The sequence below is a fragment of the Penicillium cosmopolitanum genome (assembly GCF_028827165.1).
Source record: "Penicillium cosmopolitanum strain IBT 29677 chromosome Unknown utg000013l:1.0-859999.0:1.0-860633.0, whole genome shotgun sequence".
In the NCBI taxonomy this organism is placed as follows: Eukaryota; Fungi; Ascomycota; class Eurotiomycetes; order Eurotiales; family Aspergillaceae; genus Penicillium; species Penicillium cosmopolitanum.
The window spans coordinates 315,191-329,969 of NW_026622683.1; the positions used below are offsets into that span (position 1 = coordinate 315,191).

General features: G+C 45.8%; 8 protein-coding genes across 8 annotated transcripts; 3 read left to right on the plus strand and 5 right to left on the minus strand.

The window, feature by feature from the left end:
* Positions 1–972: 972 nt before the first annotated feature.
* N7509_014098 (Short-chain dehydrogenase/reductase SDR) lies at positions 973–1,818 on the minus strand (the record flags this gene model as incomplete). Its single annotated transcript, XM_056638735.1, has 1 exon — positions 973–1,818. One exon carries the CDS (start codon positions 1,816–1,818, stop codon positions 973–975), a length of 846 nt encoding a protein of 281 aa, XP_056480724.1.
* Positions 1,819–3,536: 1,718 nt separating this feature from the next.
* On the plus strand, positions 3,537–4,137 carry N7509_014099 (GFA family protein; the record flags this gene model as incomplete). Its single annotated transcript, XM_056638736.1, has 4 exons — positions 3,537–3,644; positions 3,697–3,858; positions 3,934–4,054; positions 4,106–4,137. The coding sequence occupies 4 exons, from the start codon at positions 3,537–3,539 to the stop codon at positions 4,135–4,137; spliced, it is 423 nt and encodes a 140-aa protein (XP_056480725.1).
* An 879-nt stretch (positions 4,138–5,016) lies between these two features.
* Positions 5,017–6,585, minus strand: N7509_014100 (flavin-containing monooxygenase; the record flags this gene model as incomplete). Its single annotated transcript, XM_056638737.1, has 3 exons — positions 5,017–5,388; positions 5,414–6,289; positions 6,340–6,585. 3 exons carry the CDS (start codon positions 6,583–6,585, stop codon positions 5,017–5,019), a joined length of 1,494 nt encoding a protein of 497 aa, XP_056480726.1.
* A 1,127-nt stretch (positions 6,586–7,712) lies between these two features.
* grg1 (putative glucose repressible protein Grg1) lies at positions 7,713–8,050 on the plus strand (the record flags this gene model as incomplete). Its single annotated transcript, XM_056638738.1, has 3 exons — positions 7,713–7,727; positions 7,794–7,977; positions 8,034–8,050. 3 exons carry the CDS (start codon positions 7,713–7,715, stop codon positions 8,048–8,050), a joined length of 216 nt encoding a protein of 71 aa, XP_056480727.1.
* A 1,093-nt stretch (positions 8,051–9,143) lies between these two features.
* Positions 9,144–10,017, minus strand: N7509_014102 (uncharacterized protein; the record flags this gene model as incomplete). Its single annotated transcript, XM_056638739.1, has 2 exons — positions 9,144–9,867; positions 9,944–10,017. The coding sequence occupies 2 exons, from the start codon at positions 10,015–10,017 to the stop codon at positions 9,144–9,146; spliced, it is 798 nt and encodes a 265-aa protein (XP_056480728.1).
* Positions 10,018–10,496: 479 nt separating this feature from the next.
* Positions 10,497–10,918, plus strand: N7509_014103 (uncharacterized protein; the record flags this gene model as incomplete). Its single annotated transcript, XM_056638740.1, has 2 exons — positions 10,497–10,716; positions 10,797–10,918. 2 exons carry the CDS (start codon positions 10,497–10,499, stop codon positions 10,916–10,918), a joined length of 342 nt encoding a protein of 113 aa, XP_056480729.1.
* A 625-nt stretch (positions 10,919–11,543) lies between these two features.
* N7509_014104 (uncharacterized protein) lies at positions 11,544–11,891 on the minus strand (the record flags this gene model as incomplete). Its single annotated transcript, XM_056638741.1, has 1 exon — positions 11,544–11,891. The coding sequence occupies one exon, from the start codon at positions 11,889–11,891 to the stop codon at positions 11,544–11,546; it is 348 nt and encodes a 115-aa protein (XP_056480730.1).
* A 1,173-nt stretch (positions 11,892–13,064) lies between these two features.
* On the minus strand, positions 13,065–14,045 carry N7509_014105 (alpha/beta hydrolase; the record flags this gene model as incomplete). Its single annotated transcript, XM_056638742.1, has 1 exon — positions 13,065–14,045. The coding sequence occupies one exon, from the start codon at positions 14,043–14,045 to the stop codon at positions 13,065–13,067; it is 981 nt and encodes a 326-aa protein (XP_056480731.1).
* Positions 14,046–14,779: the final 734 nt, after the last annotated feature.

A 14,779-nucleotide genomic window follows, 5' to 3' on the forward strand; every position in this document is an offset into this window, starting at 1 on the left:
TGGGGCTCAGATGAGGTTTGGGAGGTGAGGTTAGGTGGTTCCAACGCAAAGGGAGAAGAAGGAACTGAGATGAGATGAGAAAAGTGGTGAGGAATAGATTTATCTTGGGTTAGGTGCCAGTGGGTGGTGATGGTGATGGTAATTGTATGGGCTATGTTATACCCTGTGGCCTGGTTGTGGCCGCGTTGAATTAATTCTAACAGTATTATATCTTGTTGTGTTATATTATATTATTTTAGTATTATATTAGTTTTATCTGGTTCTACTAGAAGGTCCATCACTCCAGGACAGCTGGTATCTTACAGCTACTAGTGGCAGCTCCCAGGCGCTGTTTATATGGACACTTCCGAGGTCATTCCAGATCAATATACTACACCCTAACGCTAAGTAACGGTAAAATGGGCGCCGGAAATGGTTGCATTCGACGCCAGCTTAAGCGTTCCTTTTACCAAGTTCTTAGTCATTGAATCTCTGCGTGACTAGCCTGCGAATCATTACATTTTCTTGCCACTTTTGCTATTATATTGAAGCCTTCTTTGATTTTATTCTTCGGCTTGTCTATTTACTGGAGGAGATCACTATTTATGTCGATTCTTGAATCTCTTGCCACCATAAAAGCAAATAAGCCTAGTGTTGAATACTAGCAGTAACGTCGTCAGTAACTGGAGAGAGGCAGTACTAGCAATCTACTATAAAACCTAAATTGAGCCTCAGTCCGTGTAAAGCGTCACACGTAACGGTACGGTTGCAGACAAGCTCGAAGGCCCGAATACTCGAGGCAAGTATCACCCAGGAAACCCCGTTTCACTGCGCTCCATCACCCTTGACATTCTACAGTTTCTTCCTTTTTAGCTAACAGCTCTTCTCCCCTACGCGAGGTTTTTACGGGCTCTGCAGGGCTTGCGCTTTACATCATTGTTGCCGGGGAAATGATTTACCAAAAATATTAATCAATTTTGCGGTTGTCCCACGTCACATTTGTAGTATTCTTTCGACATCATCCAGCCCTGTCATTTTTTTGACCGTATTGTCCAACACTCCGAATGGCAAAACACTTCCAATTCGCACTAGCCAAGCCTTAGTTCCCTTCCAAATATTCGGTGGAGGTTGACTTCTTAAAAGGTCTGTCACAACCAAGCTTGCCCATTTTTGTGACGGCATACCAGAATCCTCAAACAGCTCACCTCGAGTCGCTCTCTCCACAGCCCCTTTTGCCTTTTCATAAATTGACCCAGCGGGCAAAAAGCCCCCTTCATCCTTTCGTTGATTCTTCTGGAAATTTGATTGGACAAACCCGGTTTTGAGGTCCACGACTCTGATACCAAACGGCTTGAGCTCTAGCCGCTGCGTATCGGAAAAGATTGCCATCGCAGCCTTCGAAGCGTTATATGTAGCTTGAAATGGAACGGTACATAAAGAGGCGACGGATGTGTGATTAACAATCATCCCCTTAGACTTTAGCAACAGCGGTAGAAATGCCTGTGTGACTGCAAGACATGACCACACATTCAGGTCAAATAGCTTTTTGGCCGCTGGTATCGAAATATCCGCTACTGGCATATTGTAACCACCGCCAGCGTTATTGACTAGAATGTCAAGTTCGGGCACTTGTCTGACACAACTAGTAATCGAACTTTCCGAAAGTACGTCCAGGCAAAGTGTCTTGATGCCTCGAGATGCCATTTCTGTCATTTTGGAGACATCTCGTGCCGTCGCATATACCTCCAGCCCGTTTTCATGGAAGGCTATCGCGAGGGCAGCACCCAAACCGCCGTCAGAGCAGCCGGTTATAAGGACCTTGCGATTGTTATCGGACATTGGCAAACGTAACAGAACTGCTCGCTTTGGATTATGGAAAAGATTGAGATAAGTCAATATCAGAAGGGGGTTCTGCGATTTCTCAACTGCATAGACAAATGCGACAAACTGCCTTTTATTATTGAACAAATGGGCGATTAGTCAAGACGTCATTAGATTAAAATAGGAAATAGAAGGGTCACAAGGGCAAAACGGTCAACATCTCGTTAGGTTTTGCTTATCCGATTATCGAGTCGGATTATCTAAGGTTTGTCAGGGCCATCCCAGGGTTTGCCTGGCGCCACGCCACGCGGCTCACGCAATTAGAACTCTAGAACGTCATCGATGGGCGAGCCGCTCATTTTGGTCAATAACACTAATGCGAGGCAGATACTGGAAGATGGTACGGTAAGCTTCTGCCTCGCGACGCGACCATTTCCCAAATGCGTTCAAAAGCCTGGACTTGCACTTCGAGACGCACCAATGGCGCGCTGCATCACCGGCCTATTGGGGTGCTACGATGGCGGTCTGTGAGTATGATAAGAAGGCTTTAGGACTCAAGGTCTCCAGCGCGAGGGACTTCACAGACGGAGATAGCGTTGAAGGGAATAAATCCTAACCAGTCACATCCCGCCAACCAGTAAACTCCGTCAAATTTGAGAGGCATATCACTAAAAGAGAGGCCGTTACGCTCTAGCTATTAGAATGATTGAAAAGCAATATGATTGGAGAAATCTTTGCCGATCGGCAAGTCTGCAACTGGAAGTATCCCATGGGCTAATAAAAGCTCTAGAGGCTAAACATTAGCCTCCACACTTATAATCAGTGAGCCGGGAGTAACGCACCTTCTTGGCAACAATGCTGGGGATCTATGGCATCCAGCTGACAAGGCTACCTTAGCTATTGCCAATAAATACCCTTCCTCTCCTGCTGGATTCCGGACAGTAACGCCTTTGATATGTTTATCTGAAAATAGGAGACGGCGGGCCCTGGTCTCTAAAAATGTTTGAACATTGGCATCCAGCTTATACCAATTCGATGACCTCTCCCGTCCACTGTTGAATGTACTGCTCGCCATATTAAAATATCCTACTATGTCACCAGCGTTTCTATCCACAACCCGTTGGCATCCACAGTTGCACAAGAGGAAAGAAAGTCTTTTCAAGTTATCCAGTGCCAATTCACAACATGCCCATGTGCTGAAGAGATTTGATCATATTCCGTATCACTACGCGATTTTTATTGTAAGTATCTTCATTAACTAAATTATCTGAGAATTGAGCTTTAGCGCTGGATAAATTGTAGAAGCTTTTTAAAAACTTCATTAAGGTTCTCATTATAGTATTATGTGACCACCCGCTGGTATGAAGGGGCGGGGGAAATGAAAGTATGGCTCGTACCCGATGGCTGCTTTGTAAGAGAGCTTTCTTTTCACCCTTCTGCATTCGAGTAAACTTAAATAGATTCATAGTGTCCATGAAGATATCACCAAGCCAGTTTCGCCTGTTTGAAAAGAATATGGCTCAAAAATGATAAGAAGGAAAGGCTCTGTATTTTTACAACAGTAGGTTGGAAACCAAAACTTGTTTGGGGAAATGGGAGCAGTGAAGAACGCAACCAACCCGGTCAACCAGCATTGACTTTCCTATACGGTGACGTCACAATGCGACTCTACCGATTGATTTAATGACAACCATTGACCATCCTTCTTAGAAGTATTGTTTTGTATTATTGAAATCATGCCATCCTTTACAGGATCCTGCGTCTGTCGCAAGCTTGAATACAAACTGTCCCTGGCGTCTCCTGAAGATGCGCGGACCTCGCTCTGCCACTGCCGCAACTGCAAAGTAAATCGAACTCCAGACCTGTACTCAGATCTCAATACTGACAAGCAAACAGAAAGCATTCGGAACTAACTACGGACTAACAACCAAGGTCCCCAAGGACAGTTTTCAGTATACGAAGGGAATCCCGAAGCAGCACGCCGCTGATAATGGCTCTGGTGTGACCATCTACCGCGAATTCTGCGATACATGTGGTAGTTTTATTCTGGAGTATGGGGTATGTGGTAATAGCACGGCAAAGCAGCATAACCTGTCAATCTAACAAGCTACTGGAATCTTTGGTTCCTCGCAGGAGATGGCCAAAGAGAAATTTCGATACATCGCGGCCGGTTCTTTCGATGATCCTGAAGCATTACCACCCAAGGGTGAGTTCTTTTGTAAGGCTCGAGCGAGCTGGATGCCAGAAATTCCCGGTATGTCCAAGACATGAAGTCAGTGAAGTTGTATGGTTCTGATATGTGCAGACATCTTTCATAAATGGGAAATTAAAGAGTAGTCTATGAATACTCGATGATGGATTGAGGAGGCGGCATCGATTTATCTTGCTCTACTGCCGTGGGCGGTTGCCCTTGAATATATCGTCTGTATATTAAAAGAGGAGAATTCTATCACTTGCAAAGAGACATACTGGTATCATATGGCACAATTTGTAGGCTTAAAGACGTGAGGAATCATAACAATTAGCGCTGTAGTTCGTGCTGGCATAGCCGCAGCTGGATTTGTTGTTGTAGAAAATTGCTGTCGTGCGTTACGTGCATGGGAGGTTATGGGAGGGATTGGTAGATGGGGCAAAGAATGGGAAAAAGAAACGGTTTTCAAAGCAGTGGGGTATTCACTTACAGCTGAGCTCATTCTCATCTCTTCCGAGGTTTACATGTGACAACATGGCCAGGCTGTGGGCAGCTTGGTCGATCTGCTATACTTCGGCTAGCTGGCTTGCCGCAAGATGTTCTTATAGTTTCATCTATTTTAGCAAAGTAATGCTAGAATGGCGTCAGCTCAACATGCTTGAAACGAAAGATATCACCTGTACTCTAGGTCCTTCCTTCGCTCATCCATGGATTCTGCTGTTCGGCGACCACCAGTAATCGTACGAACCCACCAATATCTCAGTCATCAAGGTGAACACGTCTTTGAAATAAAAATGAATATATTAGATGCTGCCTTTTGTGGGGTAGTAAAGGCAAGGAAACAAAGAAAAGAGAGAAGTTTTCATGATTATTATGGTAAAAATAGAATAGGTGGTTGTAGGTCACGTAATTAGGCACATAACTCAGGCAACATCAGTTCGTTACACAGATAATAAGAGACTTTTTGTTTATTCAATAATCATAATGAACTGATTGCTCCATTTTTCCATTCCACCAACATCACCTTAATTATCGCGCTGGTTCTGCAACCTTTCTCGGAAAGCACTTTCTTCCCTAACGATCTCCAACGGAAGCGTTTGCCCGACACCAAAAAGAATAAAAAGCGCCCATTTCCAACGGAAGGGATTGACCAAGACGAGAAACACAAACCAGTATATCAACTCCGTGTATGTAAAGAAATCGAATGCTCTAGGTGGCGCTCCCTGCTTCATCCAGCGGGTAAAATCAATCCAGGTTTTCATGCGTTCTTCTGTCGGGTTTGTGAGCGGATCCGTCAGAAACATAAGCAAAAAGCGCGTATAAATGCCAATATGAATGTTTCCGACCGTTCCGATGGCGTTTACGTAGGTACTGTTATTGGCGCAGATGCTCAGGTGCTTTGGTGGAAACACTTGAAGATACCAATCCGGGGAGAGTAATTATCTTCGAATGAATCCTGGGGAGGAATGAGAGTGTCGGTCGTTTAAAACCAGTCGCCATGATGATAATATCACCTTCGACAAGCTTCTCGTAGCCAGGGCCACCTTTAGGGGTATCTCCCGATCGATGATTGAAGAGGATGCCAGACTTTTTGACACTATCAATATCACCACGTAACCAACGGGCCTTGCCCTCTCGGATGAGGTTAAATAGATCTGAGTTTGCCATTGGGGTGGTCGTAAATAGACCACTTTCAGGAGCAATGTCTTCTAAATCCCGATAGAAGAATTTGCGAAGCAACCACTCTGGTAACCATGAAAGAGATATCTCTTCGCCCCAGATGTTCATAGCCAGCAAGGACTGTACCAGAATATTGCGTGGAATGATCCATTTGTCTGACCTAGAAAGGACGTCGATTTCGGAGGCTCCAGACGCAACTGCAAACTCCAGTGCTTCAATGGCACTTGCGCCGCCTCCGATGATAAGAGCCTTTTTGCCTTTGATGTCCTTCCCGTCGAGATTTGATGAGTGGCAGATGGTACCATCGAATTGATCTTGGTCTGGTAAAGTGGGCATTTTGGGATCTCCGCAAACTCCGACGGCTGCAATAACGCCGTCAAAGCTTCCATATTTCTCGGGGTGATTGTTAATGACCCACTTGCCCGACGACTTTGCCTTTTTAACAGAGGTAACCGGCGTTCCGAATTCTGTGCGCTCTTCCAGGTCGTAACGTTTCCACAGATCGACAATTTGGTCGCGAATTTCGTGTTGAGTGGGATATGCGTGTTTATATTGCACGGTTGGGTGAAAGCGATACATGATGCTGTGGATCTGCAATGCCGATGTCGAGTTGACGCGCTGTAATTGTGAGTGGTAAGTCGACTAATTTTGTTGATAATTGCACGTACACTCCATATACCTCCTAGTCCTTTCTCTTTCCCGCGTGCCTCAAATATTTGCACCTCAAAGCCATGGCCAATACAATGTGCCGCTGATGATACACCGGTCAGGCCGGCACCGATAATGGCGATTTTCCTTTTAGGTAGGCCCTTGTTGAAGGATCTCGACGGGGAGCGCGAGGGTCCAAAGATCCACGCGAAGAAATTTTGACTGGTGAAATATAGTATCGAGAAAAGAGACAGTATTGGATTCATGGTGAGCAGAGGGAAAATGAGCGAATGACGATCAAGTTGAAGGGCCCTAGGGAGGTCAGCCGTGAATTAAGGTAGCAGGAGGTGAGCCCGACGAAATTTTTAGTATTAAACCAGCTTAGCTCACACCTCAAGCTATAGCTACCATTAGCTATAAGAGAGTGACGTTATTCTGGACCATCAGACAGGTTGTGCCATCAATTTTCCAACAGAAAACACATGGTTGCCGTGCGCAGGGCATGACGTCAACTGCAGGCGGATACAGGATCTAACGTCTCGCCCGAAGCTGAATCAAATTGCCTTTGTCAAATGGAAAGAAAAGTTGCGAGGTGATTCATATTCAGAATAATGATGACCAATTAATGATACTTTATTCCCACGTGTTTCCCCAGTGCCGTCTCGAGACGGTCTTGGGAGGCAGATGTTTTATGCTGCCATTATTTCACCTATACCCCCAAGGATCGAAACAAACCCGATAGTTTTCTTGGGGTCTATGAAAGCTGTTCTCTATTTACAAATCAAAATAGATTACTTTCGCCCAAGGTTTTACTGTCTAGTTTAGCGCATAAAGTCTAGGGCTACGTATCTGCTTTGGATTGTGCGGCTTCGGATCTCTTGCAACACGTAGTGCTAAACTAAAAATATTTCATCCTTAAAAGAAGTTTGTATTTACCTGATGGCTTACATTAGATACACTTAATTCCCTCGGTGCCGAGATTCTAAGGCATAGAATGCAACAGACATGTGATTCCCTTCGTTGTGGTCCTTCCTTGTTTTGAACCTTTGTTGGCCAAGGTGTACCAACACCTTGAATGAAATCCTCCCAAAACGGGTAATTACCGGTAATGGCTTGGCATAGACCCGATCATAGCTTCTGCCGATAACGACACGTGCCTGTCACACAACTAATGCAGAAACAGCCGGTTGGTGATGGTTGATTTATGATGTATGAGGCTGACCACAACGCAGCCGTACCTTCTATGACTGAATTGTGACGAAGATCTCCGGTGCCTATAGGGCCAAATAATATAAATTGAAGATTCCATCCAGGTCAACAATGCTCCTCAACAACATCAGAACTACATCTACACCTCCAATTTAATTCAAAGCCACGATCACACATAATCATAATGGAGACTGCCAAGGTTCGCAAATGCCTACCCTGATAGGGATACAAATGCCATGAGAATGGTAGGCTAACTCTATGATAGAACGCGGCCAACTATGTCTCAGAGTCCGTCAAGGGCACTGGTCATGAGACTTCCAAGGAGGCCAACAAGAATGTCGCGAAGGACTCTGATGTAGGCATTGGCAGCCGTGCTAGTGCCGCAAAGGACGCTCTGAAGGATAAGACCAAAGAGGAGAAGCACGACGCCAAAGCTGATGCTCACAAAGGTAATTGAGGTCTTACGTCTTATTATTACCGCATTTCAATACTCACATATTTGCAGAGGCCGCTAAGCACTAAGATTTCTTCGTGTTGAAGAGAATGCCACTCCATCCGTATAATCGCTATTGTTTAGTGATGAGTTGCTTGCCAATGTGAGAGGTTTCGGTGATAAATGGCAACGACCATGACAATGTTTGCGCGGAAGGCATATTTAATGATATCGTTGAAGAATCTGGATGACAGAATAACATGTTTCATATAATGAGCCACGCCCGCCGTATTTTGGAGTGCCAGTTATTGCATCTGTACTATCTTAGCTGTAAAATAATCGCTGTGCTAAGGCTTCATTCACTGTACCATTTGCCTATAAAGATTCGGATTCTAACTATCAATCAGGGCAGTAAATCTTTTTCGTGGTCTCTGTTTGGGTAACTATGAAAGTAGGATTTTGGACCTCTAATGCCGAAGACTCGGTGTTTAAAACGCGGTTAGAGGACTAGAACACAATACCTAACACATGCAAGAAATAGGATGTATTACCCATGGTATCAGCCAGAGGACATCGGTAATTGAAGTGTTTCCTCTAAAAACGAAGGTGGACGGATTCATGTACTGTTGAAATGGGCTGTTATAAACTTGGATATAAAGAGAAATTTATTTTATGCATGGCTAGATGAGGCTTGATACGAATAGATCGTTGAGGCAATCCTTATGTCACAATATTAGATATCACTTAGCGTTTGGGTGAAATGTAATATATTAAATGATCGCCACAATATAGACTGGTATCTAATGCCGCCAGAACTGGAAATGCAGATGCCAACGCGAATGCCGATGCGATGCGATGCCGCGCAGAAAAGATAGAGAGAAAAGTAACAGAAGCAGAAGCAGAAACAAAGGGGAAAAAAATAACAATATCGAAAAAATGCCAGCGCGAACCCCACCAGAACAAAATCAAAATCAAAGCCAGAGCCAAGTCGAGTCAATCCAGTAGAGTAGTCAGTCCGTCCGTCCGTCCAATCCATAGTCCCATAAAATCCAGCATCAATCCACCGTCATATAATCATTATCATTCCTGCACATGGGAGGGTCCCACATGCATCAATCCACTCAACTCCCTTCTCGCGAATCGCTAGTGTTCGCAAGACCGCATCATCAAATACATTGCTGCTCAACCCCCCATTCTCTCATCCCCATCCAAAGCCCACTCCTCCCACGCAGCAGGCCTAACACAATCCAAACACCTAACAATCTCCACGCCCTCAGAAACCCCCTCAACCGCACAAGAAGAACAGATCTTCCGCCTGGAACAGCCGAGTTCATCGTATGGATCGTCCCCTGCAGCATGAGCCGCAGCTGTAGGTGTAGGCACTGCGCCGGGACATGAGGATCCGTCGCAGAGACGTAGACAAATATAGCATGCGCGTTGGGCGCAGAGATCACAGTCTGCGTAGGCATCTAGGACTTGGCGGGTTGTTGGGCGGCGATGGCAGATGTGGCATGGTCGGAGGGCGGAGGGATGTGTTGTAGATGTAGTTGTTGCTGAAGATGGTGCTGAAGTAGGGGTGGTTGAAGGGTATGGGATTGGGACGAGAGTTTTAGGCGATACCGGTGGTGAGTAGGGGTCTTGGGGTGTTGCGTAGATATTTGGGGATAAGAGAGACGGTTGAGGCGTGGAGGTTAGGAGGTATGATGAATGTTGTGGGTGTTGTTGGTGTGGATGTTGTTGTTGAAGTTGAAGTTGTTGGAGATGGCGGCGTTTGCGGGGAATGCATCTTGGTCTGAAGTCGAAGTCTTTGTCCGGTGATTGTTCGTGGCTGTGATTGTGGTTGTGTCGGTGGACGATATATGGATCGCAGTTTGCGTGGTCCACCATAAATGGGACAAAGGAGGCTCTATTCATGCCATATCGTATGTTAGATTTGATGGGTTGGGTTGGGCTGGGCTAGAGTAAACAGGAGAGGATCTTACGGGCGGGTTAACGGGTCTTCATTTTCACGCTTGCGTTTCCGCCAGGCGAGGGCTTCGTCTGCGAATCCAGGCATGTGTTTCCGAGGTATATTTAGCCAGGAAAGGGCGGGTATAAAGATTGAGTGAAGTGAAGTCGAGGGAATATTGTGAAAGGGAGGTGAGGTTGGCCGGGCAGAAATTCCCAGTTGCCCTCACCGCCCAGGGCGGTCAACAGCGAGTATAAAAGTATACTACAGCACACTGTTGAGGAGATAGAATTATTCATATCGCTTATTTATTTAATAAAAGTAGTAGAAATACAAGAAGAAGTCTTTCATTATTTCCAATTTTGATCATTTTATCAAGTTCAAGTTCAAGTTGTTGGTGTAAATCTTCTGAGCAGCACTCAGGCTGGCATATGCTCGTTTGTTTGCTACGAACAGCCATGCCTGCATATACATTCAAGTTGGTTATTTTGATTATTTATATCCCCTGATCCAACTTCGCTTCTTCTTCCTCTTTTTCTTCCTCTTCCATTCTCAACTATACTACCCTTTTCACCGCCACCCTCATCATGCTTGGTCGTCGTACTACCTTGAAACATCCCAGATTCCGCACTGCCATCGCAAAAATAGATCACGACATCCGACTTGGAATCGAAGCCGACGAATACCTCTCCAGCGCTAAGTACCTTTGGAAGAATCATCTAGCACCCTTACTGCCAAACGCCCCATCGTATTTGCCCTTCCTCAACCCCCCTCCAGATAATGCAGATCTGTCTACTCGTCTTCTAGGTAAGCTTCATCAACTACTCCACATGACCCATAAGTCAATAAAAACATCGAAACTGCCTCCAGTCGTTAACACTTTCCAGGATGGATGGTGGACCACGAAAAACCATTTGTTTATGATAGCCTGGCTCTGGTCTGCAAGTTTGCTTTCAATGTTGTTGTTACCATTAGGCCTTTTGTTATGAGGTTCTACAAGATCCCATAAAGAACTGTTCGAAAAGGAAAAAGAAAGATGAAAATATTTTTCGGTAGATAGAGAGAAAATAAGCTAGCATTTTATTTTCTCACATTGGTACAATGTACAGGACCACCTCAATTGCAGTCAAGGCGGATATATCCCCCATGGATTAAATTTCACTGATACGGAAGAAAGAATAGACTTCATAAAGTCGCGGTCCTCACACTGATGGCGAGATGCAAGTCATTCAGGACTGCATGTAGAGTTCCGAGAATTCTCAGAAGAACTTGAACTAGTACTGGTATGTATGGTGTGGCTGAGAGAACTAATATTAGCCCGCATCTGAACTCACAAGCAGTTGAGTTCGCTCAGTAAAGACACCCAAGCTGATCCACTGGCTTCGATCTGACTTTTTTTGAGTTCACTCTTTGGAGGATTCATGACGATGTCCATGAGCTCATAGCCGTATATCATAGATCTCCTAGGTGGATGCAGTGAGATTCGAGAGAAGTTCACGGAGAACCCCATGATGAGCTCCCGAATTGTCAATTTGTCTTTGCCTGATGCCTTGAGGATGACTCCACCATTGTCTCTCAGAGCTTCTAAGGAAGCTGATGCTCCATCTGATGTAGGGTTTGCCAAAGGTGCCAAGCTACGAGCCTGAGATGGCTGTAATATCGGAATGATTATCTCGTTGGCTGGAACGACGTTGATCACGCCGCCAAGTCTGGAATGATGTCGAGTTGAACGAGCTGAATGTCGACTTCCTTCTTTCGCCTGGACTGATTGCATTGACGAATGTATTATGAGTTGTCGCCATCATGTCTTCCGCGACATTAGAACAAAATAGCGAGAACGCCGCATCCCTGTCCATCAGGCTCCATCGGCCATAGACCTCGAGTCCTCCCTTCATCGCAGCAGAGAGGATATCCTGGCCCAGTGGAACGGTCACGTCGGCCGCCTGGGCCAGCGCTTCGAAGCCGGCGACGAAATCGCCCATGCCACAATGAAAGACATCCTTATCGCGCTGCAGCTCACGCTACTCACACGTCTCCGTGAGGATGAAAAAATTCGTGCATGTTTTATACTGGTCCAATTTCTCATTTGATTAATTTCCTATAATACTCCCACTTGCATCGTTCCTGGTTGGCTGTAAAGACGCCTCAATCTTCTAAATTCCGTCATAAGGGAACACGCTGTTGCAAAGTTGAGGCTTTCCTCCCAGGGCTGGTCGAATTCATCCCAAGAAGGAGACTCTTCCTGGAATAAAACATCCTCGAGGTCGACAATCATCACTTTACTCAGGTTGGACTCTTTATTGTCGCAAAACAAAAGGTTCTTTAGTCTCTCATCCCAATACTTGGCCTTCCTTTCATGTAAATCTTTAATAGCATCCATAAGCTGTGATTGTAGCGCTTCTTCATCAACCTCGGTCACGGTCTCCCGAGCAAGTATATGTAGAGGCGTTCCCACAATTTCAAAAAGTATAATCGCTGGACGGCCATTGAAAAAGCCTTCTCCCCAAATACTTCGGGATCGCTTTCCCTCGAAGATTTCTCAGCCTCTCATACGCTACTTTCTCAGGCTGAAATTCCGTTCGCCAACCATCTTTTTCTTCTTTGGCGATGACTTTCGATGGAAAATCGCGAGGTAAAGAATTTGCTTCAAGTTCCACGCGATGTACCGTGCCTCGCTGGTTGAGTTGGCTAATGTTTCTCACTGCGAAATGCTGAGTGTGACCGTCCAAAAAGATTGCCTGCAGCTGCGTAAGCCTAACAATATCCTCTGCTCTCCAGGGCTTGGGTTTGAAAACACCCCCATACCACAGTGGGCTGTGATGCGAGCTGTGAACTCATCGCAGTCAATGGTGGTGGAAACAAGACAACCTTGGAAGATAACAGCGGGTGAGTAAGGAGGGGAATGATCCCTTAAGAAGACGTGAATTACCGATATGTATACATATGATCTCAGGCCTCGCATGGTGAAGTCGGTGGCCTTACTTCCTCCCTTTTAAGAAATGGTTTCAAGTCTCTCTTTCAAAAAATGACTAAATTGAGATTGTAAATAAATGAAATAGTGGTAAATGCATTGCGCCACGAACAGTGCTGGCACCGAGAAAATACATTCAAGTCTACATAGTCTAGCACTCCTAGGTAATATATATATCACCTTTCTATGCACACCCCCCACCCACTACTCCAACCAAGCACCAACAACCCCCCCCAAAAGCCTCAGTCATCCACCCCTCCTCATCAAACCTCAAATCCCCATCAAACCCATGCTCCCCATCCCTAACCGTAAGCGTAACACCCGGCCCCTCCAACCCAAGCCCCTGCGCCTTCTCAACGAACCCCTCAACATCACCAACAGGAACAATACTATCCTGCCTCCCATGAATAACCGCAATCCCACCCTTCGGAAACTCAACACCCACACTATCAAGTTTAACAAAAGGATAAAGAGTCCCTCGATCAACCCCCTCCGTCCCCCTTTCATACAACCCACTCAAATGCCCATATTCCGCCGCAGCAAGCATAAACGTCATACTCTCCGGCACACTCCATGAGGACTTCACACCCCCAGCCTGCACGCTAGCCATATACTCCTCATAAACAGATTCAGGCGTCGAATGACCGAACGGCGGATCGGCCCGCCGCGCTGAATACGCACCAGGCTCAATCATCGGATACGAGGCCATCGCGGCACGAATCGATCTCGGATGCGATAAAGCGGTATATATACTCAACAAACCACCAGCCGAATCACCGGCCGTAATAATCCGAGTAAGATCAGCCTCCGTAGGCACGGAGTGAGATTTCAATAGAGCGCTGAACTCGGACGAATGCAACCATGTCCAGAAATCTTCAATATCGGCGTAGATCTCTGGACTTGTTGCTTCAGGCAAGAGGCGGTAGTTTGGAGATACGATTATTGCGTTGTGTTTTGTTGCTAGATCGGATAGCCAGTGTGGAAAGAAGGGCAGGAATAGACTGTCGCCCATTACGAGGCCGCCGCCATGGTAGCGCAGTATGATGGGGCGGGGGCTGGTGGGGGCGGTTTTTGGGATGAGGATGTCTGTTCGGATTTCGTGGGTGCCGACTTTTTTGTAGGGGGTTTGGATTAGGTCGAAGTTTGCGATTTTGGGGTCCGTCATGGTGGTGGTGATGGCGGGGTAAGGGTGGTGAGATGGTGGGAAATGATAAATTGTGTAGATGTAGTAGATATTTAAGGGACAATGAGTATTTTGAGCGAAGTGGGATGGAAATGGAAGTAGAACTGGTCAATGATCCTCTTTATATATCCGAGAATAAATGATCCAAAGTGCCACGGTCTACAGCCGTATCCGAAGCGAGGCATTTAGCCTCTCGGCCTTAAAATAAACCCGAGGCCGCATCCTGCAGTATCTACCAATAGGGAGATTAGATAGACAACCGGGAGGTTAATGGGAATATCTCGGGATATGAGGTGGATTAAGCATGAATTAAACCTTCAAGTTAATCCATGGATATTGATTGCTATGTTTGCACCACCCTTAGGAATAATGTTTGCAGATCTGGATCTTGGCCCACCCACGGGCCGAATCCCGAGATCCCGAATTGCGGCATTATCACCTTATCCCCGTTGTAACGGCATGGATATATGGTACGGATAGAATTTCGGCACTTGGTGTTAATAAGAAGGGATAGTATATGAGTATCTGTAGATTTTTAACGAGGCCATTATCTCTCGGGAGGCCACAATGTTATTTGGGCGGGATGGTGGCACTACTCTCCCTGTTGTACTCTGCGAATACAAACATACTATGTTGTCTAAAGTAGGCATTATATATTGATATATTCAGCACTTACATCATCCAAGGTCCATTGGTCTAGTGGAATGACGTTCGGT